Below are 23947 nucleotides of genomic sequence, written 5' to 3' on the forward strand. Positions count from 1 at the left end.
CTTCATTCTCCTGGGAACTCAGGCTGAGCTGGGTGGGTCCTGCCAGGAAGCAGCAGAGATCTCCCAGGAGCAGGGCTGGGAGTGAACACAACCCTGAGATTTAGGAGAAGAGTGCAGGAGGAGCCAGGGAGGCATGGGTTTTGGTGAATGTGTGGGACTTCAAGGCGGAAGGACCAGCGTTTGCCAAGACCCCCCAAAAAGCTCAGCACATTAGGTCAGTGCAGCTAGAGGGCTGTGTGGTCTGAGCAGCAGAGTTGGATGTTGGCCCCACACCTCTCAGGGACGGTGACTTAGCTGTGGGTTCCGTCTGCCGACAATTAGAACACAGCAAGTTGGCAGTAGTTTGTTGCTGGTAGCCATTTGAAGGCTTCTGGGTCCTGGGCCTGTTCTTCCCGCAAACCAAGGAAGGTGGGTTTGTTACCATTGTACCGATCTGGCAGTGGCAAGCATGGACTGCCTACCCAGGGCTCCCTGCTCTTAGAAGCGTGAAGGGCTGGAGGCTGGGGCAGCCTGTCTGTACAACAGGTTCTGTCTAAGCAGTGCCCACCCCTTCTGTGCTGCGTCCTGTGTCGCCTCCTGGCGTGGGACTCTGTCTGTCCCTCCACAGCAGGGAGTGGAGATTCTGAGAGACACACTAGGCTTCCCGCATAAGAGGGCAGCCCTCTGAGTTGGGGCAGCCACCCAGGCCATGGCAGGGAAACAGTGGACTTTGGCATGAGGCCTGCCTCCGAGAACCGCACCCTTGTTGCTGGGTGCCAGCAGGTGGCTTTGAGGACTGCTCTGGGCCTCAGCTTTCCCCACTGTAAAATGAGGACTTTGTGAGGACTGTTAGAGAATGAGAGGAGACCACAGGTTCTTGGCCTGTGCTGGTGCCTGTAGGCCATGGAGTGTGCCTGTGGCAGAGGCAGTAAGCTGTCAGGGCCAGCAGCAGTGCCTGTCAGAGTTGAGGTTTTAGCCAAACTGGCCCCAGGAAGCATGATTTCAACCAGGATGCTAGATGCAGTGAGCATGGCATCAGGGTCCCCAAGGCCATGCACCAGGGGCAGCTGTGGCCCTGTCAGGGGGCTTTGAGCCCTGAGAGAAGAGCTGAGTGGGTTGAGCCGAACTGGAGGTGCCATGCTGGGTGTTGTGTGTCTGCAGGTCTGAGGCCCTTCATCCCTGAGAAGGACAGTCAGCACTTCGAGAACTTCCTGGAGACCATTGGCGTGAAGGATGGCCGCGGCATCATCACCGACAGCTTTGGCAGGCACCGGCGGGCCCTGAGCACCACATCCAGTTCCACCACCAACGGGAACAGGGCCACGGGCAGCTCTGATGACCGGTCAGCGCCCTCAGAGGGGGATGAGTGGGACCGCATGATCTCAGACATCAGCAGCGACATTGAGGCGCTGGGCTGCAGCATGGACCAGGACTCAGCATGATGGGCAGTGGATCGGGGGGCACCCACACCTTCTGCACAGTCATCGTAGGCCTTCCCAGAAGGAGCTGCCCAGACCTGCGTGTCAGCCCTTGGTTGGGGCCAGGGAGAGGCTCCAGGCGCAGGTGGCCCTGGGTGGCCCAGGTCCTCTACTGTGAAGGAGCAGGGAGCTGCCGAGGGACACGAGCCCCAGTGCGGGGTGGAAGGCTCTTTGCCTTGTCCACCAGGGCTCAGCCAAGCCCTGCAGTGTGTCCCCGCTCGGGGAGGGCCTGGTCGAGCTGGCAGGGAGAGCCAGTCCTGTCGGCTGGGCCCTTGGACAGCTGTCAGTTTTGCACATGATGTTCCTATTGTAACTCTCAGAGACCTTAAAAAGTTTACTGCAATGTGAATAATTTAATCTCTGGTTGCCAAGCATGTTTCTGATCCAGTTGGGTGAAAGCCATCGGTGCCAGGAGGGGTGTCTGCTCTGGTCTCTGTCCCTGGGTCCCGTCTGCCCTGCGGCACCTGGGACTCAGGTGGAGGTGGAGGAGGCAGCAGGCTCCTGTGCCACAGGAAGGACTTGATTGCAGCGTGGATGTGAGGCAGGAGCGAGCGTTCTGAGGCCTTTCGTGGGCAGCAGGCGTGTGTTTGGGAGCACCTTGGTCTTGACACCCTGTGCACTGAATCCTTCAAGGTCACTGGCTGTGCCCCGCACTGCCCCCGCTCCCATCCCCCTCCCCCCCTTCTCCTCCCCAGCTGTGCTGCAGGTGTTTTCCTCAAGCAGCCTGCACTACACCATGGAACAGAAATGCTATCTGAGATCTGGTCACCTTGGAGCCCGGGGGCTGGGTCTTCAGAGGCCAGTGTGCAACTCTGCCGACTCTCCCTGTGCCCTCATTGTGGTCCTGTCTCCATCCCTGTCCCATGAGCTCTGTTGGCCTTGGTCTTGCCTATACCCTTTGGGCCCTTGCACACCTTCCTTGGATATGGGAAGGGGAGGAGAGGTGACCTGGGTCAGGTTGTCCTGGGCCTCTCCCTCCACTGGAGAGCAGCCACACCCCTGCTCAGACCCCCAAGGGGATAGACATCTGGGAAGGAGATTGGCTGTCATATCTCCCTCCTGCCCAGGTGGGGAGCCTGGCCTTGCTGGCTAGAGGGGCTGCATGTCAGGCCCCAGGGCTTCTCTGGCCCAGGCTCGGGGGAGCAGGGAGAGCCTCTGGGGCTCCATGGATGCCCTGATTGTGTCCAGGCCAAGCCAGAGGATCCGGAGTATCTCAGGGACCTTCCTGAAAAAGGTGGATGGGTTTTTTCGGTATCACAGCTTCTGGACAGGAAGGGGTGTGGTCAGTGTTTTTGTTTGTTTTGTTTTTCTCAAGACGGAGTCTCACTCTTGCCCAGGCTGGAGTGCAGTGGCATGGTTTTGGCTCACTGCAACCTCCACCTCCTGGGTTCAAGAGATTCTCCCGCCTCAGCCTCCTGAGTAACTGGGACTACAGGTGCTTGCCACCACGCCTGGCTAATTTTTATATTTTTAGTAGAGACAGGGTTTCACCATATTGGCCAGGCTGGTCTTGAACTCCTGACTTTGTGATCTACCTGCCTCCCAAAGTGTTGGGATTACAGGCACAAGCCACTGCGGCCAGCCCTGGTCAGCGTTTTATGGGTGAGTTTTCCCACTGTACTGTGCTGTTGTAGAGCTGCTTACTCATGGGACCCCAGGCCAGGGCAGGTGGCGGGCTCTTTACTGTTGACACTGTCTCTAAGTTTCTATGAAAATGGACATTCCCTGGAAGCATCAGGAGAGGCTGAGGATGAACCACACAGTCTCCTGGGCTCTTGCCCCCTACCAGAGCCCACCCTGTGCCAGAAGGGTCATGTCCCCCGTCCACCCCACTGGTTGAACATGGCCTTGCGTGGGCCTTCTGTGTGGAGTGTCAAAGGAACCACATGCCTGCCCCTCCAAGGTCCATCCCAGATGTGACCCCCATGCTGCAGTCACTGGTCTTTGCTAGTAGAAAGAGTAGAGGACATGGAGCAGATGAAGGAACACCAGAGGGTAATGAGGGGACACCAGAGAGTAATGAAGGGACATCAGAGGGCAGTGAGGGGAAACCAGGGAGTAATGGACATCATGGAGTGATGAAGGGACACCAGAGGGTGATGAGGGGACACCAGAGAGTGATGAGGGAACACCAGAGGGCTGTGACGGGACACCAGAAGGTGATAAGGGGATATCAGAGTAATGAGGGGCACCAGAGGGCAGTGAGGGGGCATCAGAGGGTGATGAGGGGACACCAGAGAGTATTGAGGGGACATCAAAGGGTGGTGAAGGGACACCAGAGAGTATGCAGGGGACACCAGAGGGCAATGAGGGGACATCAGAGGGCAGTGAGGGGACACCACAGAGTAATGGGACACCTGAGGGCAGTGAGGTGACACCAGAGAGTGATGAGGGGACACCAGAGAGTAATGGGACATCAGAGGGCAGTGAGGGGGCACCAGAGAGGGGACATCAGAGGGCGGTGAGGGGACACCAGAGGGCAGTGAGGGGACACCAGAGAGTAATGAGGGGACATCAGAGGGCAGTGAGGGGACACCAGAGAGTAATGAGGGGACATCAGAGGGCAGTGAGGGGACACCAGAAGGTGGTGAGACACCAGAGGGTGATGAGGGGACACCAGGGAGTGATGAGGGGACACCAGGGAGTGATGAGGGGACACCAGAGGGTGATGAGGGGACACCAGGGAGTGATGAGGGGACACCAGGGAGTAATGAGGGGACATCAGAGGGCAGTGAGGGGACACCAGGGAGTAATGAGGGGATACCAGGGAGTGATGAGGGGACACCAGGGAGTGATGAGGGGACACCACAGAGTAATGAGGGGACACCAGAAGGTGATGAGGGGACACCAGAGGGCGGTGAATGGACACCAGAGAGTAATGAGGGGACACCAGAGGGCAAGGAAGGGACACCACAGAGTATTGAGGGGACACCAGAAGGTGATGAGGGGACATCAGAGGGCGGTGAATGGACACCAGAGAGTAATGAGGGGACACCAGAGGGCAAGGAAGGGACACCACAGAGTATTGAGGGGACACCAGAGAGTATTGAGGGGACACCAGAGGGTGATGAGGTGACACCAGAGAGTGATGAGGGGACACCAGAGGGCGATGAGGGGACACCAGAGAGTAACGGGACATCAGAGGGCAGTGAGGGGACACCAGAGAGTATTAAGGGGACACCAGAGGGTGATGAGGGGACACCAAGAGTAATGAGGGGACACCAGAGGGCGGTGAGTGGACACCAGAGAGGAATGAGGGGACACCAGAGGGCAGTGAAGGGACATCAGAGGGTGGTGAGTGGACACCAGAGAGTAGTGAAGGGACACCAGAAGGTGGTGAGGAGACACTAGAAGGAAGTGGGGGATACCAGAGAGTGATGAGGGGGCACCAGAGGGCAGTGAGGGGACATCAGAGGGTGGTGAAGGGACACCAGAGGGAAGTGAAGGGATGCCAGATGGTGATGATGGGACTCCAGAGGGCGAGGAGACACCAGAGGGCAATGGAGGGACACCGATTTATTGAGTAGCAGAGCTGAGGGAAGGCGTAGGATGGCTCCAGCTTCCGGTCAGTGGCTACATGGTCAGTTCCTGCAGAAAGAGACAGTCATGTTGGGGGAAGTGTCCCCCAATAGAGCCAACATCAGGACCCCTCGAGGCCCTTGGGGACAGCTCGGGGGCAGGGAAAGGGGCCAGTGCTCACCATGATGGCGTTGACAATGTCACTGTGGTTGTCTCTCAGAGCCCGCACGGCCTTGGCCCTGGACACATTGGCCTGCGCCATCACCAGCTCAATGTCACGCAGTTCCAGCCCCGCCTCGTCCACCTAGGGTTGGGAGAGCAGGGAAGTGGCTGGAGCTGCTTGAGGTCCCTGGGGCAGAGCCCCTGTGTAGCGCCTCCCACAACCCCCAAGAGGTCCTGGAGCCTCTGCACCTCACCTCTTCCTCCTCCTCCTCTTCCTCTTCCTTGCACTCCAGCCTCACCCGGGGCCTGGGTGCTGACTCAGGGACCAAGGCCGAGGGCTCTGAGGGCACCTTAAACTTCTCCGCTGCAGCTTTGTGCACTTGCTGGGACAGGTCCTCAATCTGCAACACGGAAGACGGCTGGGTCAGTAGAGCCTGTGACCCCCCTTGTCCCCCGTCCCTCGGACCCCCCAGTCCACCACAGCCTCCACCCAGACCTTGGCCTCGCCAAAGACCACATAAGTGTCTGAGGCTGGGCTCTTGAAGACATCAGGCTTGGCGATGACAAAGAGGATGTTCTTGGACTTCTGGATGGTGATCCTGGTGACTCCCTGAATCTGCCGCAAGCCCAGCTTTGACATTGCCTGGGAGTAGAGGGCAGAGGGGGGCTCAGACCCGGTGTTGACCCACGTCGGGGGAGGAGAGCAGCACAGTGCCCAGGAAGGCAAAGTGTCCACCGCCAACTTCCCCAAGACCTTGGGCTGGTGGTTGGTCCCTCCCCATGAGCCTCAGTCTACAAGGGCCCTCTCATGACATTCCAGCCTCAGCTGTTTAGGGGAAGGTGTGTGGGTTACTGGCATGGATCCAAAGGCCCCCGATGGATGGGATTTCATTAGCCATGGAGTGTGAGGGTCTTGGTAAGGATGTTCCCCACACAGATGGTCCCAGGCCTGAGGTCCCAGGGGAAACCACCAGCCCACCTTTCGGGCCTTCTTCTCACTGCGACTCTGCTTGGCTTTGGCGATGGTCTCCTCACTGCTGCCTGCTGGGGCCTGGGAAAAGGTGAGGGCTGAGCATCCGTGGGTGGGATGTGGGGCCCTCCCAGAGGCCCACCCTCTTCCCTGGACTGGGCACCTGGGCTGGACACTGCGCGGTCTGAGGAGCCAAGATGTCCTGCTCGTCCAGCTCGGCTGACGACTCCCCGTGGCTATCCGAATGCTGACCCGAGCCCAGGGCCCGAGGCGAGTCTGGGGAAGGGGAGAGGTGTGAGGATGGCCTTTTGCTTCTAGGTGGTGGGGAAGGGGATTCAGGACCCTGGCCCTGCTGCCACATCAGGGCCAGAGGAAGCAGTGCCAGCTCCCCATGGTGGCTGTGGGGTCTGGGCCCCCCACCCCACCACCTCAGGGGCCCTCCAGCCCAGGACAGCTCTAAGGAAGAGTCCAGTTGACCCAAGCCCCAGGGCACTTCAATCCTACCCTCCCCCTTACCTTCCTCCAGGCTGTCCTCGTCCTCTTGCTGCTCGGGGGCCGAGAGCCCTTGAGGGCCAGCTGGGCTCTGGGGCCCAGAGGGAGGAGGCACTTGGCAAGGCGGCGAGATCTGCAAGGCCAGGTCTTTGGCATCCATGGAGGCCACCTTGGGGCTGAGGAGCGGGGAGTGAGGCAAGAGGCTGACTCGCGGCCCAGTCCCCAGAGGCTGTGTGGTTCCTGAGACAGCAGCAGCGGCAGGCTGGGCTCCTGCCTGGGGCGTTGGGAGGCCCAGAGAGCCTGGGGGCTCCTCTTCTTCCACGGAGTCTTTCTGGAGGTCCTGGCACAGACAGGGGGCTGGGGGCTCCAGTGGGGGTAGGGCTGCCCCAGCAAGGGTACCAGGAGCAGAAAGATCAGGGCCCAGGGGCCTGTCCGGGGGTGCGCTGGGCAGACCCTTGCCAAGGTTTTCTGGGGGCTGCAGCAAGAGGGGGCCAAGGACACTGGGTGCTTTGTGGGGTCGCTCAACACTGCCCAGACCCAGCACAGGCTCCAGCTGCTGGGAGGTTGGTGTAGACATCGGGGCAGGTGCATCAGGGCAGCCTCCCAGCACAGGCTCCGGCTGCTGGGAGGTTGGTGCAGATATGGGGGCAGGTGCGTCAGGGCAGCCTCTGTCCAGCCTGGACACAGCCCCTACTGAAGATTCTGGGCAGGAGTCCAGACTGGCCTCTGTGGCCACAGCTGAGGGAAGCGTGGGCTCCAGTGTGGACTTGCCACTCAGGCCTCTTCCTTCCCTGGCTGGGCTCAGGAGCCAGGCCTGGCTGACCTCAGGGCAGGCAGCAGGAGGTGCCTCGGGGACCTCCCCTGCACCTCCAAGTGTTGACCCGGGTCCATGTTCCTGTGCCGGTGGCTTGAGGCCTCCTCCCTGCTGGTTCTCAACCTCCAGGGTCTCCTTTTGGGGTGAGTCAGGCTTAGCCCCATCACTTGTGTGCACTAGGGCTTCCAGACATGCTTCCCATCCAGGCCTAGAAAGGGCTTCTGCTACTTCCTCCCCAGCACCAGAGGCAGGCTCAGGGAGACAGAGGGCCTCCATGCCCAAAGTCGAATCCGCATCTTCCTGTGCGGCCCAAGGTGTCCCAGCTTCTGCAGCTGGCTGTGGGTCATCCCGTTGGACCTGGTCCAAGGCTGCAGGCTCCGGTACTCTAGAGAGGGCTGCATTCTTCTCCTCAGGTGCTGGCCTGGGGCCTAAGGCCGCACCTACTTCCTGCTGAGCCATGGTGGCCACAGGCTCTGTCCCTGGGGTGCAGCCTGCTTCTGCCTGCAAGGTCTGAGGGGTGGCCACAGCCAGAGGCTCTGGACCTGAGGTGGGGCCTGTGTCTTGCAGAGGCAGAGGTGGTGTCATAGCAGAGTCCTGGGGTAAGGTGGGGTCCTCTTCAGCCTGCTGGGGCACAAGCGAGGCTGCACCTACAGGCTTCGGGGCTGATGAGAGATCTGTGTCTTGTAGGGGCAGAGGTGGTGTCACAGCGGGGCTCTGGGGTAAGGTGAGGTCCTCTTCAGCCTTCCTGGGGACAATCGTGGCTGCAGCCACAGGCTTCGGGGCTGACGAGAGATCCATGTCTTGCAGAGGCAGAGGTGGTGTCACAGCGGGGTCCTGGGGTAAGGTGGGGTCCTCTTCAGCCTGCTGGGGCATAAGTGAGGCTGCAGCTACAGGCTTCGGGGCTGACGAGAGATCCATGTCTTGCAGAGGCAGAGGTGGTGTCACAGCGGGGTCCTGGGGTAAGGTGGGGTCCTCTTCAGCCTGCTGGGGCACAAGCGAGGCTGCACCTACAGGCTTCGGGGCTGATGAGAGATCTGTGTCTTGTAGGGGCAGAGGTGGTGTCACAGCAGGGCCCTGGGGTAAGGTGAGGCCTTCTTCAGCCTGCCTGGGGACAATCGTGGCTGCAGCCACAGGCTTCGGGGCTGATGAGAGATCTGTGTCTTGTAGGGGCAGAGGTGGTGTCACAGCGGGGTCCTGGGGTAAGGTGGGGTCCTCTTCAGCCTGCCGGGGCACAAGCGAGGCTGCACCTACAGGCTTCGGGGCTGACGAAAGATCTGTGTCTTGTAGGGGCAGAGGTGGTGTCACAGCGGGGCTCTGGGGTAAGGTGAGGTCCTCTTCAGCCTTCCTGGGGACAATCGTGGCTGCAGCCACAGGCTTCGGGGCTGACGAGAGATCCATGTCTTGCAGAGGCAGAGGTGGTGTCACAGCGGGGTCCTGGGGTAAGGTGAGGTCCTCTTCAGCCTGCTGGGGCATAAGTGAGGCTGCAGCTACAGGCTTTGGGCCAGAGGGGAGGTCCAGCCCTCCTTCTTCCTTCAAGTTCTGAGGAGAGTCTGGACACAATGTGAGGCTTGTTTCTTCCTGTGGAGTTGGAAGTTTTTCTGCAGTGACAGACTCTTGGCCTAAGATCTCGCTGATGCCCTCCTGGGAGGGCTGAGGCATTGCCATGGCAGCAGATGCTTGTCCAGTGGTGGAGTCTGCTTTTTCCTCCCCAGCCTGAGGGGTCACCCTGGTAGCCGCCTCCACCTGGAGGCCTGGGGCTACCTGCAGAGTGTGAGGGGTCACAGTGGCAGTGAACTCCTGGCCTAAAGCAAGGCCCTCTTCTGTTACTTCTGAGATCGATTCCTGTCTCTGGGAGAGATGGGCCCCTCTGTCTGAGGTCTGAGGTGCAGCCTCCAGGGCCCAGGACATAGTCCCTTCCTGAACCTGCAGCCCCTTGGCCCCACCTCCGCTCTCCTCCTCTGTCTTCTGGACACTGTCCTGGAGGAGGGTGGCCTGGGCATGGGGCTCCCCGCTGTACAGCCTCTCGTCATCTGCCTCTGCGTAGGAGGCTGAGTCCGAATCAGAGGAGGCTGCAGAGGTGTCGTCTCGGAAGGCAAAGGCCTCATCCATGCCCTCCGTGATGGACAGGTCAGACAGCGACTGCAGGAAGGAGGCGGACGTGCTGTCCTCCTCACCCTCCCCAGCCAGGTCCCCACCTGGGTCGGGATCCGCCACAGCCTCCTCTTCTTCCTCTGGGGATAGCGGTGTCACCTCCACTGCCTCCACCTGGAAGATGAGGCTGCCCTGGAAGGGTAGGAGGGCTGCAGGGATCATCGGGTCATTGGCCAGGAAGTCCAGGTCAAAGAAGTGGCTCTCCTGGCCCCAGGAGGAGCTGCTGTCTGCAGAGAGGCTGGACTCAGAGGAGGGGGGCTCTGGGGTTCCGGCAGGGTGCAGCTCTCGTTCATCCGCCATGGACCCCTGGGGGGACAGGCCCCAGCCTGAGGGGAAGTCCAGCCCTTCAGCTGGAGCCAGCAGGCTGAGGGAACAGGAGGGTGAAGAGGCCCAGCTGTCCCCATCGGCCGTAATGTAGGAGCCCGAGGGTGAAGGCGGGGGCGAGTCCAGCAGCTCATCCCACAGCTCAGCCTCTGAGTCCCCCGCATCTCCAAGGGGCCCACAGCCGGGAAGCAGGGCATAGGTGGTCTTGGTGGGGGTGGAGGGAGGTGTAAAGAAGGAATCAGGGTCTGGGGGAGGGGAAGGCACAGAAAGATCACCCTGAGAACACAACTCGGGGGGTGGGTCTGGGCTTGCATGCCCACCCTCCCGGTCCCTGAGCGCTGTCCGGGCAGCCCTGGGTGACAGGAGGGCTTGGCACGTCTCCTCTCCCATCACAATCCGGGGCTCCAGGGTGGCCGGGAGAGGAGCCTCGGTGGACAGAGCCTGGGAAGACAGGCCCTCAGGGAGGAGCATGGGGCTCGGGCCGCCCTCCCCTGGATTTGCCCAGGCTGAGGGTGCCCCACCAGGCCCTGCATCCCAGCTGGCTCCCTCAGGCTGGGGCCGGGCGCCCGGCTTGCTGGGCAGGAACGTGAGGGCCAGGTGGCTGGGCCCTGGGGTCAGAGCACAGGGCTCCCGCCGGTCCCCTCCCAGGATGGTGGTGGCAGCAGCTGCATCGCAGGACAGATCTGTGGAGATAGAGAAGATTGTGAGGTGCCCCTGGATGCATCTCCCAGGCAAGGGCCAGGCCTGGGGAGATGAATTTCCGCTGCATAGGGCCCAGAGGAAGGCAGACCCAGGAAGGCAGGAGAGAAAAGAGAAGATGCTGCGCGCGCTGCGTTTGAGGGAGAACTTCCAAGAGTTTTGACAGCAGAGAGCAGCTACTAGCAGTTTCCTAGAGAGGGGTTTTGAGGGAAGTGCTGCTGGGAGTCATGAACAGACCTGCTCAGCGGCTTTCCTCAAGGACAGCTCAGCAAAGAACTAGCATTTCAGCCTCTCTGAGGAGACTGGATTGCAGTTTTCATTCCACAGAATCAGTGTGGTTCAGCTGGGCTCAGCGGGAGGGGCTGGCAGTGGGAATCTGCCAGGCAGCACCAGCCCCATCCCATGACCTCCCAATAGATGCGCCACATGAGGCAGGGGGCACCAGCACGACGTGCGCAGCTCGAACGTTCCAGGCTTCATGCCTCGCTGTGCCTCCTCTCTCTGCTGTCCTTGCTACCTACACTTCAGGCCAACATATCAGGGTTTCACCAGGCCCCTCTGACCCTGCTCCCCTCCTGCGGCCAGGGAGATGGGGAATCCAGGGGCCACCACACGCAGCCAAGTTTCTGGAGAACAGAGATGAAGTGTCCCTCGGAGGCTTTGTTGGAGCATCTGGCTACAAGGGCAGTGGTGGGCAGGAACGGGGGACTGTGGAGCCCAGCAAGAGCACGGGACAGCTTCAGAGGGCCAACAGCAGCCTCTGGCCAAGTCCTCTCCTTGGTGGCAGCCACCCTGCCCTGTGGGCCTTCTCTGGGTCCCATGGTGCACTCCGCCAACCCCCTGGGCAGGCTTCAGTATGAGGAGGCCGTGGTACTCAGTAAACGTCTGTGCGCTAACACACCTCCAGCTGAGAAAGGAGTCCATGCACATAGGAAGTAGCAGCCATGGGTCGGAAAGGGGACTCAGGAAGATGGAATAAAACCCCTCCGAGGTTGCGGCACACCACACCGCTATGGTTTTCTGCCTCCTGGACTCTTACTGGCCTGTATTTTATCACAGGCGAGATCACATTGCACATTCAGTTTTGAGTCTAGCTGTTTTCACCCAACCTAATCTCATAAGCATTTTTCTGTGTGCTCTAAATGCTCATAAGCCTCATTTTAAATGTCTCCATTATGTCCACTCCCTCACTTGGACCTAGGCCAAAGGCACCTCCGTTTGAAGCATCCAATGAAGGCCCTTCAGAGTCCAGGCCAGGTCTTGCCCAGGGTGGGGGAGGGGCGGCACACAGGGACCAGCTCTCCAGGCTGCAGATGCCTGCCCAGTGGCTCCTGCTCTACTGAACTCACTAGTGACCAGGACATCTCCTGCACCTCAGTTTTCTCATCTGCAAAGCAGAGCCAGGATTAGAGGTGAAGCTTAAAGAAGGGGGGCCCTCTTGCCAGGCTGCTCCAGCTCCCCTCAGCAGCATCAGAGCCCTGAACCCTGAGCCACCAGCCAAAACTCGTCCCCCGAGGGCTTTGCTGCTGGGGTAATGGGACAGCCAGGGCGTCCTGAGACAAGGGGTCCTTTGGGTTTCTGCATGCCTGACACTCAACACCAGGAGTGGGCGTGGCTGGTGGGGCATCACTGGGTGCCCTGAAGCTAGGCTCTTGGTTCTGGTCCCTGGTGTGGCCCCCAGGGCAGGGGAACGGCTGAACTGTTGGGATGGAACAGAAATCAAAGGCCAAAGGTTTTTGTAACTCATTCAAGGTCACCAAGCAAGCCAGAACAGAGCCAGCACAAGACCCTGGGGCTGGGAAGTCCGGGCCTGCACTCCCTGCCTCCCACCTAGAGCAGAGGCAGCAGCCTATGTCACCCCAAACCAGGCCCCAGGCCCCAGCACTGGTCCCATCTCTGGGTGACTTCTTGCCCACAGCAAGGTGCCCTTGGCCCTACCCACACATGGCTGACCTCCACGCCAGGACTGTGCAGGCTGGGCTCTTTCTAGGCCCTGGTAGACCCCATCAGCCTCCACCAGCATTTGTTGACCCAGCCTAAGGACAGGTGGTCTGCACACCGGGGCCATTGCTAATCAGGCCACCTCCCCCAAGGCCTTTCACTTTCCAGACCCAACTTAGCCTTTCTTCCACAACCTGGCCCTCCATCCAGGCTTCCCAGGCTCCAGCCAGTCCTGCTCCTCCCTCCAGAGCCATGACCAGTCGCCAGCCCAGGACAGGCCTGGTGCAGCTGAGGACCCTCCCGGTGGTCACCTGATCGTATTGGGGGTATCGGCCGGACACCCCGCCTCCAGAACCCACTGCCTCTGTCCAGAGTGGCCCAGCCCCGGCAGGCTGGCAGCTCGGTGCGGACAACGGGATGCAGCGAGCGGGATGCGAGCCCCACGATCCCTGGGTCAGAGGCCAAGGGCTTAAGCCCCCATGTCCTTTCTGGCTCGCGGAGGGCACGTCGTGCGCCCCACCTTCCCCGCAGTTCTGGGAGAGGCGGGGGCAGGGTTCAGATGGAGGGAAGGACAGGGCGCGGAAAGGGGAGGGGACTCGAGGAGATGGGGGAGGGGGTGAAAGGTGAGCGATGGAAAGAGAACCCGGGCTGGAGAGGGGAGACGCTGGAGGCAGGGACGGAGTGGCCACGGCCTCACCTGTGCGGGGCCCGGGTCCGTCCGCCTCGGGCAGCAGCAGCTCGGCGCGGGCAGCCTCCCCAGGCATGGCCTGGCCGTGCGCCCGCCCGTCCCTCAGTCCTTCCGACCCTCTGTCAGTCGGTGCCGCCGCCCCGCCGAGCCTGCGCGGCCACCGCCCCTCGGCCAGGCGGTGGAGGCAGTGGGTGACGTCAGGCCGCCCCGCCCGCCTGTCCCCGCGAGTGAGCGTGCGCGGGCTCGCCCGGCACTGCGGAGGGCGTGCAGGGGGTGGGAGGGCTCCCTCCCCGCCCCCGCCCCCGCCCCCGCCCCCGCCCCACCCGGCTGTGGCCTCCCTCTAGCTGTGCGCGGTTTCGAGGGGGAGCGGGGGTGGGCGCCTGCGCCCGGTCCCGCCCTTTCCACAGCATTAACGAGGGAGGGTTTCAGGGCCAATTGGAAGCTGGCTTGCCTCAGGGTGGCATTAGCCCGTGGCCGGGAAGAGGCGGGGACGCCCCCAGAACCCTGGTTGTGGGAGATTGGGGAGGTGGTTGGGATCCTGGAATGCTCGGAGCGCTTTGGGCGGCGGTGGCTGCGCTGACCAAGCAGAAGGTGCAGGGCCTGGGGAGGAAGGGGGCCCCGCCCAGCCCGATGCTTCCAGCCAAAAGGTGAGCCCTGGAGCTGCAGCTCCGGAGTGATTGGCTGGTCCTGGCAGTCGTCGGTCTCCGTGGCAACCGCCTCCTGTCTCCATGGCAACCAGGGATGGAGCCGGCGAGAGCGCACCAGGGAAGGCAGCCCGGATGGGTCGGTCTCCAGGTCTCTTGGCAACTCGTTGATCTGTCCCTTCACCTCCCCTCCACCCCCACACTTCCCTAGGCAGTAGAAGGAAAAGGGAAGAAAGTGTTTCCCTCTATTCCTGGCAGCACCCTCTGCCACACCTCCCAGGAAGAAGTCCGCCTCATGAATTTCCTGAAATGCCTCTTGCTTTCACACAGGCTACTGCGCCACCCAGATTCACTGAGCACCCCCCGCCCCCCGTGCCAGGCACCAGGGAGACAGATGAATGAGGCATTGTCATCACCCCTGATTGGGGTGGGGGGAATCAGAGTAGCCATTGTCACAGACAGGGAGGGAGGTTTCAAAATCCTCAGTCTTCTGTGGGTTCTAACTTTGAGCTAATTAAGCCAGGGGCTGCCCTCTGACTCCCCCAGACCTGCCTCAAGGCTCAGTGCTACATACCTGGCTGCCTGCTGGGCATCTCTCCCTGCTGTACCCCAGGAACCAGACACACCACACCATTAGAATTAACATCAACTTTAAACAATCTCTTTCAGAAAACAAAAGAGAAGGGGACACTTCCTAACTCATTTTATAAGGCAAGAAATATCCTGATGTCAAAACTAACAAAGTGTCAATACCCCCCAAGACCTCCAAAACAAAAACTGCAGACCAGTATCTCTCATGAATTCAGGCACAAAAATTCTCAATATTGGCAAATCAAATATAACGATGTATAAAAAAATATACACCATGACCAAGTGGAATTTATTCCAGGTATGCAAGGCTGGTTTGACAGTTGAAAATCAATCAACAATAATCCACAACACCAACAGGCTAAAGAAGAAAAATTATGGTATCAGTTGACACAGAAAATGTGTTTGACACAACAACCATCCTTCATGATTAAAAAAACCACACACACTTTCAGCAAGTTAAAAATAAACTTGATAAAGATCTTATACAAAAAACTTATATAGCTAACATCATACTTAATGGTGAAAGATTGAATGCTTTTTAAGATTGGGAACAAGGCAAGGGTGTCTGTACTCACCACTCATTTCAATATATTATTGGAATTTCTAACCCTTGCAATTAAGCAAGAAGAAATAAAAGGCAGATTCACTTCCAGAATGAAAGCATGGGGAGTTCTGCTGAGCAGCTCCCCAGAGAAACTGGTAAAAATTATTGTTATTAATTTTAATTTTTATTTTTTTGAGATAGAGTCTTGCTTTTTCACCCAGTCTGTAGTATAGTGGCACGATCTCGGCTCACTGCAACCTCCATCTTCCAGGTTCAAGCAATCCTACTGCCTCAGCCTCCCGAGTAGCTGCGACTACAGGTCCCACCACACCCAGCTAATTTTTGTGTTTTAAGTAGAGACGGGGTTTCACCATGTTGGCCAGGCTGGTCTTGAACTCCTGACCTCGTGATCCACCCACCTTGGCCTCCCAAAGTGTTGGGATTACAGGTGTGAGCCACCACGCTCAGCCTGGTAAAAATTATTTAAAAAAAATAAAGCTGGCCGGGCGCGGTGGCTCAAGCCTGTAATCCCAGCACTTTGGGAGGCCGAGACGGGCGGATCACGAGGTCAGGAGATCGAGACCATCCTGGCTAACACAGTGAAACCCCGTCTCTACTAAATAAAAAAAAAATGCAAAAAACTAGCCGGGCGAGGTGACAGGCGCCTGCAGTCCCAGCTACTCGGGAGGCTGAGGCCGGAGAATGGCGTGAACCCGGGAGGTGGGGCTTGCAGTGAGCTGAGATCCGGCCACTGCACTCCAGCCTGGACGACAGAGCGAGACTCCATCTCAAAAAAATAAATAAATAAAGCTGAGTTGAAAGGTCAACAAGCAGGGCGGGGTGACTCACGCCCGTAATCCCAGCACTTTGGGAGGCCGAGGGGGGCGGATCATGAGATCAAGAAATCAAGACCATCCTGGCCAACATGGTGAAACCGTTTCTACTGAAAATACAAAAATTAGGTGGGCATGGTGGCACATGCCTATAGTCCTAGCTACTCAGGAGGCTGAGGCAGGAGAATCACTTGAACCTGGGAGGTGGCGGTTGCAGTGAGCCGAGATTGCGCCACTGAACTCCAGCCTAGTGACAGAGTGAGACTCTGTCTCAGAAAAAAAAAAAAAGAAAAAAGAAAAAGAAAGCGCCCAATAAAATAAAAATGAAAGAGAGAACAAATTAAAGCTTCTGGAAATGGTCTGAAGGGCAAACAGCAAATGAAGAAACATCTATTCAAGGCCGGGTGTGGTGGCTAATGCCTGTAATCCCAGCATTTTGGGAGACCAAGGTGGATGGATCACTTGAGATCAGGAGTTCAAGACCAGCCTGGCCAACATGGTGAAACCCCATCTCTACTAAAAAAAAAAAAAAAAAATAGAAAAATTAGTTGGGTATGATGGTGCATGCCTGTAATCCTACCTACTAGGGAGGCTGAGGCAGGAGAATTGCTTGAACCCCGGAGGCGGAGGTTGGGTGCAGTGAGCCGAGATCCTGCCACTGCACTCCAGCCTGGGTGATGGAGTGAGACTCCGTTAAAAAAAAAAAAAAAAAAAAAGAAACACCTATTCAAGAAAATCTATGAGAATTTAGTAAGAAAGGCAAGTGTGTGGTATTGAATCAAGACAACTCAGTCCAGCAAAGGGAGGTGGACTCCACACCAGATTGGTGTTGCCAAGAACACAGGATTCTCTTCTTCCATCTCCCAGCCAGAGGGCTTTTTTCCTGGGAAGAGGGAATACTTCAGTGTATCTCATCCCTCTCCCAGCTGCCTGTTGTGGAAGTAAGTCCTGAGTGAGTCTGGTCGAGGTGGGACTCCCTTCTTCCACTTAGCCCCTACTTGTGGAAAGTGGACTATACTTTGGGTGTGACATGCTGAGAATACCGGGGTCCTGATAGCCCTTCTCACGGCTTATGAGGTGACAGTTCCATGCCAGGAGTGGCTGCTGCCTCCCTTCCACTGACTGCTCAGCTCCTAGAGTGGGAGTGTGACTCAGAAGTTTGCCACTGAGCTAAGAGATTTTGCCTGGAGGGGAAAGGCAGGTTGTAAAACAGCCCATGATCACTTCCCATAGGAACTGACCTTACTTGCAAGGGAATACAAGGAAGTTTAAACCCAAGGGTATTCTCAACAGCAGTAGACATTATGGTGAAAAGCAACTGGAAGGAGATTCATGGATCTAATGAAGATACAGCCTAGGTTGGAGGTTGGCTAGTTTGCAGGAGAAAATGGGGTAATAAGACAGCTGCGGCCGGGCGCGGTGGCTCAAGCCTGTAATCCCAGCACTTTGGGAGGCCGAGACGGGCGGATCACGAGGTCAGGAGATCGAGACCATCCTGGCTAACACAGTGAAACCCCGTCTCTACTAAAAATACAAAAACTTAGCCGGGCGAGGTGGCAGGCGCCTGTAGTCCCAGCTACTCGGGAGGCTGAGGCAGGAGAATGGCGTGAACCCGGGAGGCGGAGCTTGCAGTGAGCTGAGATCAGGCCACTGCACTCCAGCCTGGGTGACAGAGCAAGACTCCGTCTCAAAAAAAAAAAAAAAAAAAAAAAAAACAGCTGGGTGGAGCCCTACTGGGATTAAAGAATATATAAAACACTGGCCTCTGAAACTGTTCTATCTAAGAGGCCACAATTTGGATTAGTTTGCAGAGGAATTTGTGCCCAGAGTATTATCGAAAACAATAGAGCAAACAGTGAAGTTTAGGAGTGGCAATTAGTGGAGTTTAACAGCTGGGCATGATTAGGAAAAGAGAGTAGGACAGCCTTACCAGAACCACTGTCATTCCAGGGTGACTGTGGGCATACACATAGCTGCACCTCCCTGAAGAGGACCATCAGAGGCAGAACATTGTAGGGGAGAGGTAAAGGCTTCACCAAAATAATCCAGCTAGTCACTAAGCAAATAAACAAGCAAACAGCAATACAAGCTCCAGAAGGGAGGGGGTTTGGACCTGTACCCAGAGTTGCTATTGGGTGCGGTTCAATTATTTAATGTTATTAAAATGTCCACTTTCCAACAAAAAATTAGCAAAGAAATGAAAGTATGACTAGTATACCAGAAAAAAAAAAAAAATGCAGGAACAGAACCTGCCTGTGTAAGCAACAGATTTTAACAGAAAAATATTTCAGAATAACCACTACAAATATGTTCATAGAATAAGGGAAAGCATGATTAAAGAAGTAATGGAAGATATATGATGATATTCCATCAAATAGAGAATATTAGCAAAGAGATATAAATTATTTTTTTAATTAAAAAAATTTTTTTTGAGACAGGCTCTCACTCTGTTGCCCCGGAGTGCTGTGGCGTGATCATGGCTCATTGCAGCCTCCACCTCTGGGGCTCAGGTGATCTTCCCACTTCAGCCTCCTGAGTAGTTGAGGTATGGGCCACCACACCCAGCTAATTTTTAAATTTTTTTTGTAGAGACGAGGTCTCACCATGTTGCCCAGGCTGGATATAAATTTTTTAAAAATGCAAATTATGGAGTTGAAAAGTAAAATACCTGAAAGAAAAAATTCACAAGAGGGCTGAACAGTAGATTTCAGTGGGCGAAGAAAGAATTAGTGAACTTGATAGAGATTAGAGATTGATAGAGATTATACAAACTGAATAACAGAAAAAAAGGAAAAATGAACAGAAACTCCAGAGAATGTGAACACTGTTAAGCACACCCACATACACATAATGGGAAAACCAAAAGGAGAGAAAAGAAAAAGGAGAAAGAAAAATATATGAAATAGTAATGACTGAAAACTTCTCAAATTTACTGAAGAACAATAATCTACACATCCAGAAAGTTCAATGAACTAAAAAAGAATACATGAAAATAGACCCACATGCCTGTAATCCCAGCATTTTGGGAAGCCGAGGTGGGTGGATCACCTGAGGTCAGGAATTCAAGACCAGCCTGGCCAACATGGTGAAACCCTGTCTCTACTGAAAAATACAAAAACTAGCCAAGCGTGGTGGCAGGTGCCTGTAATCCCATCCACTCAGGAGGCTGAGGTAGGGAGAACTGCTTGAACCCAGGAGGTGGAGGTTGCAGTGAGCCGACATCATGCTACTGCACTCCAGCCTGGGCAACAGAGCAAGACTCCATCTCAAAAAAAGAAAAAGAAAATAGACCCACAGACACATTATAATAGTTCAGCAAGGTTGCAGGATGCAAAATCCATATATAAAAATCAATTGTTGGCCGGGCGCGGTGGCTCAAGCCTGTAATCCCAGCACTTTGGGAGGCCGAGGCGGGCGGATCACAAGGTCAGGAGATCGAGACCATCCTGGCTAACACGGTGAAACCCCGTCTCTACTAAAAAATACAAAAAACTAGCCAGGCGAGGTGGCGGGCGCCTGTAGTCCCAGCTACTCGGGAGGCTGAGGCAGGAGAATGGCGTGAACCCGGGAGGCGGAGGCTGCAGTGAGCTGAGATCCAGCCACTGCACTCCAGCCTGGGTGACAGAGCGAGACTCCGTCTCAAAAAAAAAAAAAAAAAAAAAAAAAAAAAAAATCAATTGTTTTTCTGTAAACTTGCAATGAAAATCCAACACTGAGATTATGAAAATTCCAGGAGCCAGGCATGATGGTGCACACCCATAGTCCCAGCTACTTGGGTGGCTGAGGCAGAAAGATTGCCTGAGCCCAGGGGTTTGAGGCCACCCTGGCCAACACAGCAAGGCCGTTTCTAAAACTAAAAAAAATAAACAATTTGATTCAAACTGGCATTAAAAAGAATAACATACTCAGGAATAAATTTAACAAAAGTAGTTCAAAACTAATACTCTGGAAACTCCAAAACAACGTTGAAAGAATTAAGGAATATCTAAATAAATATGAAAGTATCCCATGTTCATGGGTCAGAAGACTTAACATTAACATGGTAACAATCCCCAAGATCTAAAGATCCAACCCAATCCCTACCAGACTCCCAACTAACTTCATTGTGGAAATGGATGAGTTAATTCTAAAAATCACATAGAATTGCAAGGGACCTAGAGCAGCCAAACAATCTTGAAAACAAAAACCACCTCCCAATTTCAGTACTTACTACAAAGCAACAACAATCAAGAGATAGTGTGCTACTTGCAGAAGGATAGATAGAAACATAAATGGAATAGAACTGAGAGCCCAGAAGCAGACCCACACATCTATGGTCAACTTATTTTTGACAAGGGTGTCAAGACCATTCAAAGGGATACGGGGAAAGAACAGTCTTTTCAACAAATGGTGCTGGGACAAATGGATAGCCACATGCAAAACAAAGTTGACACTTCACACCATGCTATGGTTTGAATATGCCCTCTTAAACTCATGTTGAAATTTAACTGCACTGCAACAATATTAAGAGGTAGGACACCTTCAAGAGGCATTTAGACCATGAGTTTTTGGCTATCATTAATGCTGTTAACATGGGATGGTTTAGATTCTGAAGGGTGAGCCCCTGATAAAAGAATGTTTGGCCTCATTTTCTCTCTCTTGTGCATGCTATCTCACTGTGTGATGCCTTCTGCTATAGGATGACCCTCACCAGATGCTGATGCCATGCTCTTGGACTTCCCAGCCTCCAGAACCATGAACTACGTAAAGTTCTTTTCTTGTATTTCCTTTTCTTTTTCTTTTTTTTTGAGACAAGAGTCTCACTCTGTTGCCCAGGCTGGAGTGCAGTGGCATGATCTTGGCTCACTGCAACCTCCACCTCCTGGGTTCAAGCGATTCTCCTGCCTCATCCTCCCGAGTAGCTAGAATTACAGGCACACACGACGCCTGGCTAATTTTTTGTACTTTTAGTAGAGATGGTGTTTCACCATGTTGGTCAGGCTGGTGTCGAACTCCTGACCTCATGATCTGCCTGCCTTGGTCTCCAAAGTGCTGGGATTACAGACATGAGCCACCACACCCAGCCGAATCATACATTTTAAATGGGTGAAGCGTATGGCATGTGAATTATGTTTTAATAAAGTGGTTTGTAAATAACAAAATAAAAAGCATATTGATTTGAAAGGATGAGATAAAAATATTCCTGTTTTCAGGACATAAATATCTACATAGGAAATCCAAAGGAATTTAAAAAATGCATAAAGTTTAGCAAGATCACACAAAATCAATCCCATTTCTATATGCTAACAATCAACGTGTGAATGCCAAAATTAAGCACACTATACCACTTATAATTGCTCCAAAATCATGACTTAGGGGTATGTGTGTGTATACATATATATACACACACATATATACACATACATACATACATATATACACACACACACACACACACACACATATTTATTTTCTGAGATAGAGTCTTGCTCTGTCACCCAGGCTGGAGTGCAGTGGTGCAATCTTGGCTCACTGCAACCTTCACCTCCCTGGGTTCAAGTGATTCTCCTGCCTCAGCCTCCTGAGTAGCTGAGATTACAGGTGCCCGCCATCACGCCTGGCTAATTTTTATATTTTTAGTAGAGATGGGGTTTCACAATGTTGGCCACGTTGGTCTTGAACTCCTGGCCTCAGCTGATTCGTCCACCTTTAGGCTTCCCTAAGTGCCGGGATTACAGGCGTGATCCCACCACACATGGCCGACTTATGTAATACAAAACAAAAACTACAGGCTGGGTGTGGTGGCTCATGCCTGTAATCCCAGCACTTGGGGAGGCTGAGGCGAGCAGATCACCTGAGGGCAGGAGTTCGAGACCAGCCTGGCCAATATGGTGAAACCCCATCTCTACTAAAAACACAAAAATTAGCCAGGCATGGTGGCAGGTGCCTGTAATCCCAGCTACTCAGGAGGCTGTGGCATGACAATCACTTGAACCCAGGAGGTGGAGGTTGCAGTGATCCGAGACCGTGCCATTGCACTCCAGCCTGGGCAAACTCTGTCACAAAACAAAACAAACAAACAAAAAACCCAAACTACAAAACATTGATAAAAGCAAAGGCCTAAATAAATATCTAGTCATCCCTTGGTATCCATCCACACATGCTCCAGTTCCTAATAGAAAACAGCAGGGCATGTCCATATAATCTGCACATCCTCCTGTGAACTTTAAACCATCTCTGGGCTACTGAAAATACCTAACATGGTATAAAAGCTATGCTGTTATTTAAATTTGCATTCTTGTATTATTTTTTGCTTTTGCACTCTGGGGTTGGTTGAACCCTTGGATAGAGATGGCTATTGTTTCAACTGGAAGATTCCACACAGTAAAGATGTCATGTCTCCCCAAACTGATCTACAGGTTTAATGTAATTCCTATCAAACCCTCAGTAAGACTTTCGTGTTTTGTTTTTACATAGACGAGCTTTTTCAAAAATTTACATGGATTGGCAAAGGAACTAGAATAGCTAAAACAATTCTTAAAAATAAAGTAGGAGAACCCATCACGCCACCCAATAAGCCTGCTTTACAGCTACGGTAATCAAGAATGCGATATTGGCAGACAGATAACATAGATTAACAGTACAGAACCGAAAATGCAGAAACAGACCCACACAAATATGCCCAACTGACTTTACAAAAATGCAAAAGTCAACAGGAGAGGATAGCCTTTCAACAAATGGTTCCGGAGAAACTGACATCTAGAGGCAAAAACAAACAAAAATATCTCAATGTAAGTCTTACAAAGTCCTCTCAAGACTGATAAAAAAGCAAATGCAAGTACAACACAGGCAAAAGACACGAGAAGACATTTCACCAGAGATGGGAAATAAATGTGTACTTATCAACAACTTATCAGAAAGAGATGAAAAGATGGTAGTTTTTTAGAGAAACACATTCCATCTGACCTGGCAGTTACACTCCTGGGAATCTTTATCCCAGAGAAATGAAAACTTACAGAAAAACCTAGACATAGATTTTCTGGTTACTTTATCAGTAATATCCCAAACCCGGAAACAACCAGGATGTCTCCCCAGGGTTAAGGGAGCAAATGGTTGTTACAGCCACATCACGGAATAAAGCACAAAACAGATGCAACACCAAGAAAAAGACATAAACTACTGATACATGCAATTTAAGACTTCAAATTTTCAGAGAATTGTGCCAAGTCAAGAAATACAATTCCAGAAGTCACATCCTGTGATTCCCTGACACTCTTAGAATGACCAAAGACTTGTGGTTGCTGGTGGTGAAGGACGAGGAGGTCGTGAGTATAAAGCGCAATGTGAGGGCCCTTAGGAGATGCTCTCTGCTTGACCTGTGCTCATGTCAGTATTGGGGTGTGACCTTGCATCCTACTCTGCCATTGAGCAAATCACAGATTCTTACAACTGCACAGGAACCTGTGATTATCTCAAAATGAAAGTCAGGGGCTCCAAGGATGAGCTTTTATTTCCTTGGTTAGATGCACACCAGGCCCTCCTGAACTGGCTCCTTCAGCTCCTTGGTCTCAGCCCTGCAGACTCTGTGCATCCCACTCTAAGCACTAAGTTGATGCCACACCCTGGGCATTTGTCCTGGCTGTCTCCACTTTGAGATGCTCTTCCTTGCTTCAGAAATCATCTCTGGCAGCTCTTTCCCCTCCCACTGTGTGAGGGACCACTCCCGTGGTAACCCTAAAACTCGTGCAAACAAGGACCGTGGTCACCTGTGCCTGATGGTGCCCAGTAAAGCCAGCAGAAACTACCCCAATGCTTGGGTGAGTGGCCAACCATCAGAGCAGTGACTAGACTTGTTCTTTTTGGGGAAACAGCTTAGGGTGGGGAGCCTGGAGTGCTGGGGGCGGTGGGCCTCTCCACTCTCAGCTCCACCCCACTGTCCCGCTCTCCATTCTGTATGGCTGGAGGCAACCCAGTTCCCTGACTGCTATTTAGTTAGGTTCTGCCAATGGGTGTCTCTGAAGAGAGGCTGGAAGGTAGAAAGCTTGTTGCCTCCCAGCATCTGGTAACCCCCGCAGCAGCGGGGAGGCCACCAAGACCCTGTTTGGGCAGCCAGTTCCTAGATGACAGCACAGGGCTCTG

At 54.3% G+C, this 23947-nt stretch overlaps 2 protein-coding genes and 1 pseudogene across 9 annotated transcripts in view; 1 reads left to right on the forward strand and 2 right to left on the reverse strand.

Annotated features, from left to right (window-relative positions):
• Positions 1 to 1828, forward strand: part of CCM2 (CCM2 scaffold protein) — a 154047-nt gene extending 152219 nt beyond the window's left edge. For all 5 annotated transcript variants that reach the window (XM_050783419.1, XM_050783417.1, XM_050783420.1 and 2 more), the window contains one exon: positions 1141 to 1828. In XM_050783419.1, the coding sequence (XP_050639376.1) occupies positions 1141 to 1421 (281 nt within the window). In that variant the 3' untranslated portion in view covers positions 1422 to 1828. The remainder of the gene's footprint in view (positions 1 to 1140) is intronic.
• A 1187-nt stretch (positions 1829 to 3015) lies between these two features.
• LOC126950884 (nascent polypeptide-associated complex subunit alpha, muscle-specific form-like) lies at positions 3016 to 4973 on the reverse strand (annotated as a pseudogene).
• On the reverse strand, positions 4962 to 13363 carry NACAD (NAC alpha domain containing). Of its 4 annotated transcripts, XM_050783359.1 has the most exons (10): positions 13227 to 13363; positions 8830 to 10572; positions 8350 to 8709; positions 6625 to 8109; positions 6272 to 6384; positions 6118 to 6189; positions 5635 to 5781; positions 5393 to 5539; positions 5158 to 5280; positions 4962 to 5045 (listed from the first exon to the last, which is right to left on the reverse strand). In XM_050783359.1, the coding sequence occupies exons 1-10, from the start codon at positions 13291 to 13293 to the stop codon at positions 5031 to 5033; spliced, it is 4272 nt and encodes a 1423-aa protein (XP_050639316.1). In that variant the 5' UTR covers positions 13294 to 13363; the 3' UTR covers positions 4962 to 5030. The 4 variants fall into 4 exon arrangements, with proteins under 4 accessions (XP_050639316.1, XP_050639318.1, XP_050639317.1 ...); XM_050783361.1 differs by lacking the exon at positions 8350 to 8709 and having other exon boundaries at positions 6625 to 8023; positions 8744 to 10572; XM_050783360.1 differs by having other exon boundaries at positions 6625 to 8061; positions 8662 to 10572.
• Positions 13364 to 23947: the final 10584 nt, after the last annotated feature.

The sequence above is a fragment of the Macaca thibetana genome, chromosome 3 (genome assembly GCF_024542745.1).
Source record: "Macaca thibetana thibetana isolate TM-01 chromosome 3, ASM2454274v1, whole genome shotgun sequence".
Taxonomy (NCBI): Eukaryota; Metazoa; Chordata; class Mammalia; order Primates; family Cercopithecidae; genus Macaca; species Macaca thibetana.

What these genes read in the sequence shown, in the direction of transcription:
- NACAD (XM_050783362.1), bottom strand. Translation starts at nt 13,293, where the DNA reads ATGCCTGGGGAGGCTGCCCGCGCCGAGCTGCTGCTGCCCGAGGCGGAC. An exon ending in CGGACCCGGGCCCCGCACAG is followed by an intron (nt 10,573 to 13,226) that starts GTGAGGCCGTGG and finishes CTATCTCCACAG; the next exon opens with ATCTGTCCTGCGATGCAGCT. An exon ending in CGAGGACAGCCTGGAGGAAG is followed by an intron (nt 6,385 to 6,624) that starts GTAAGGGGGAGG and finishes CCCCTTCCCCAG; the next exon opens with ACTCGCCTCGGGCCCTGGGC.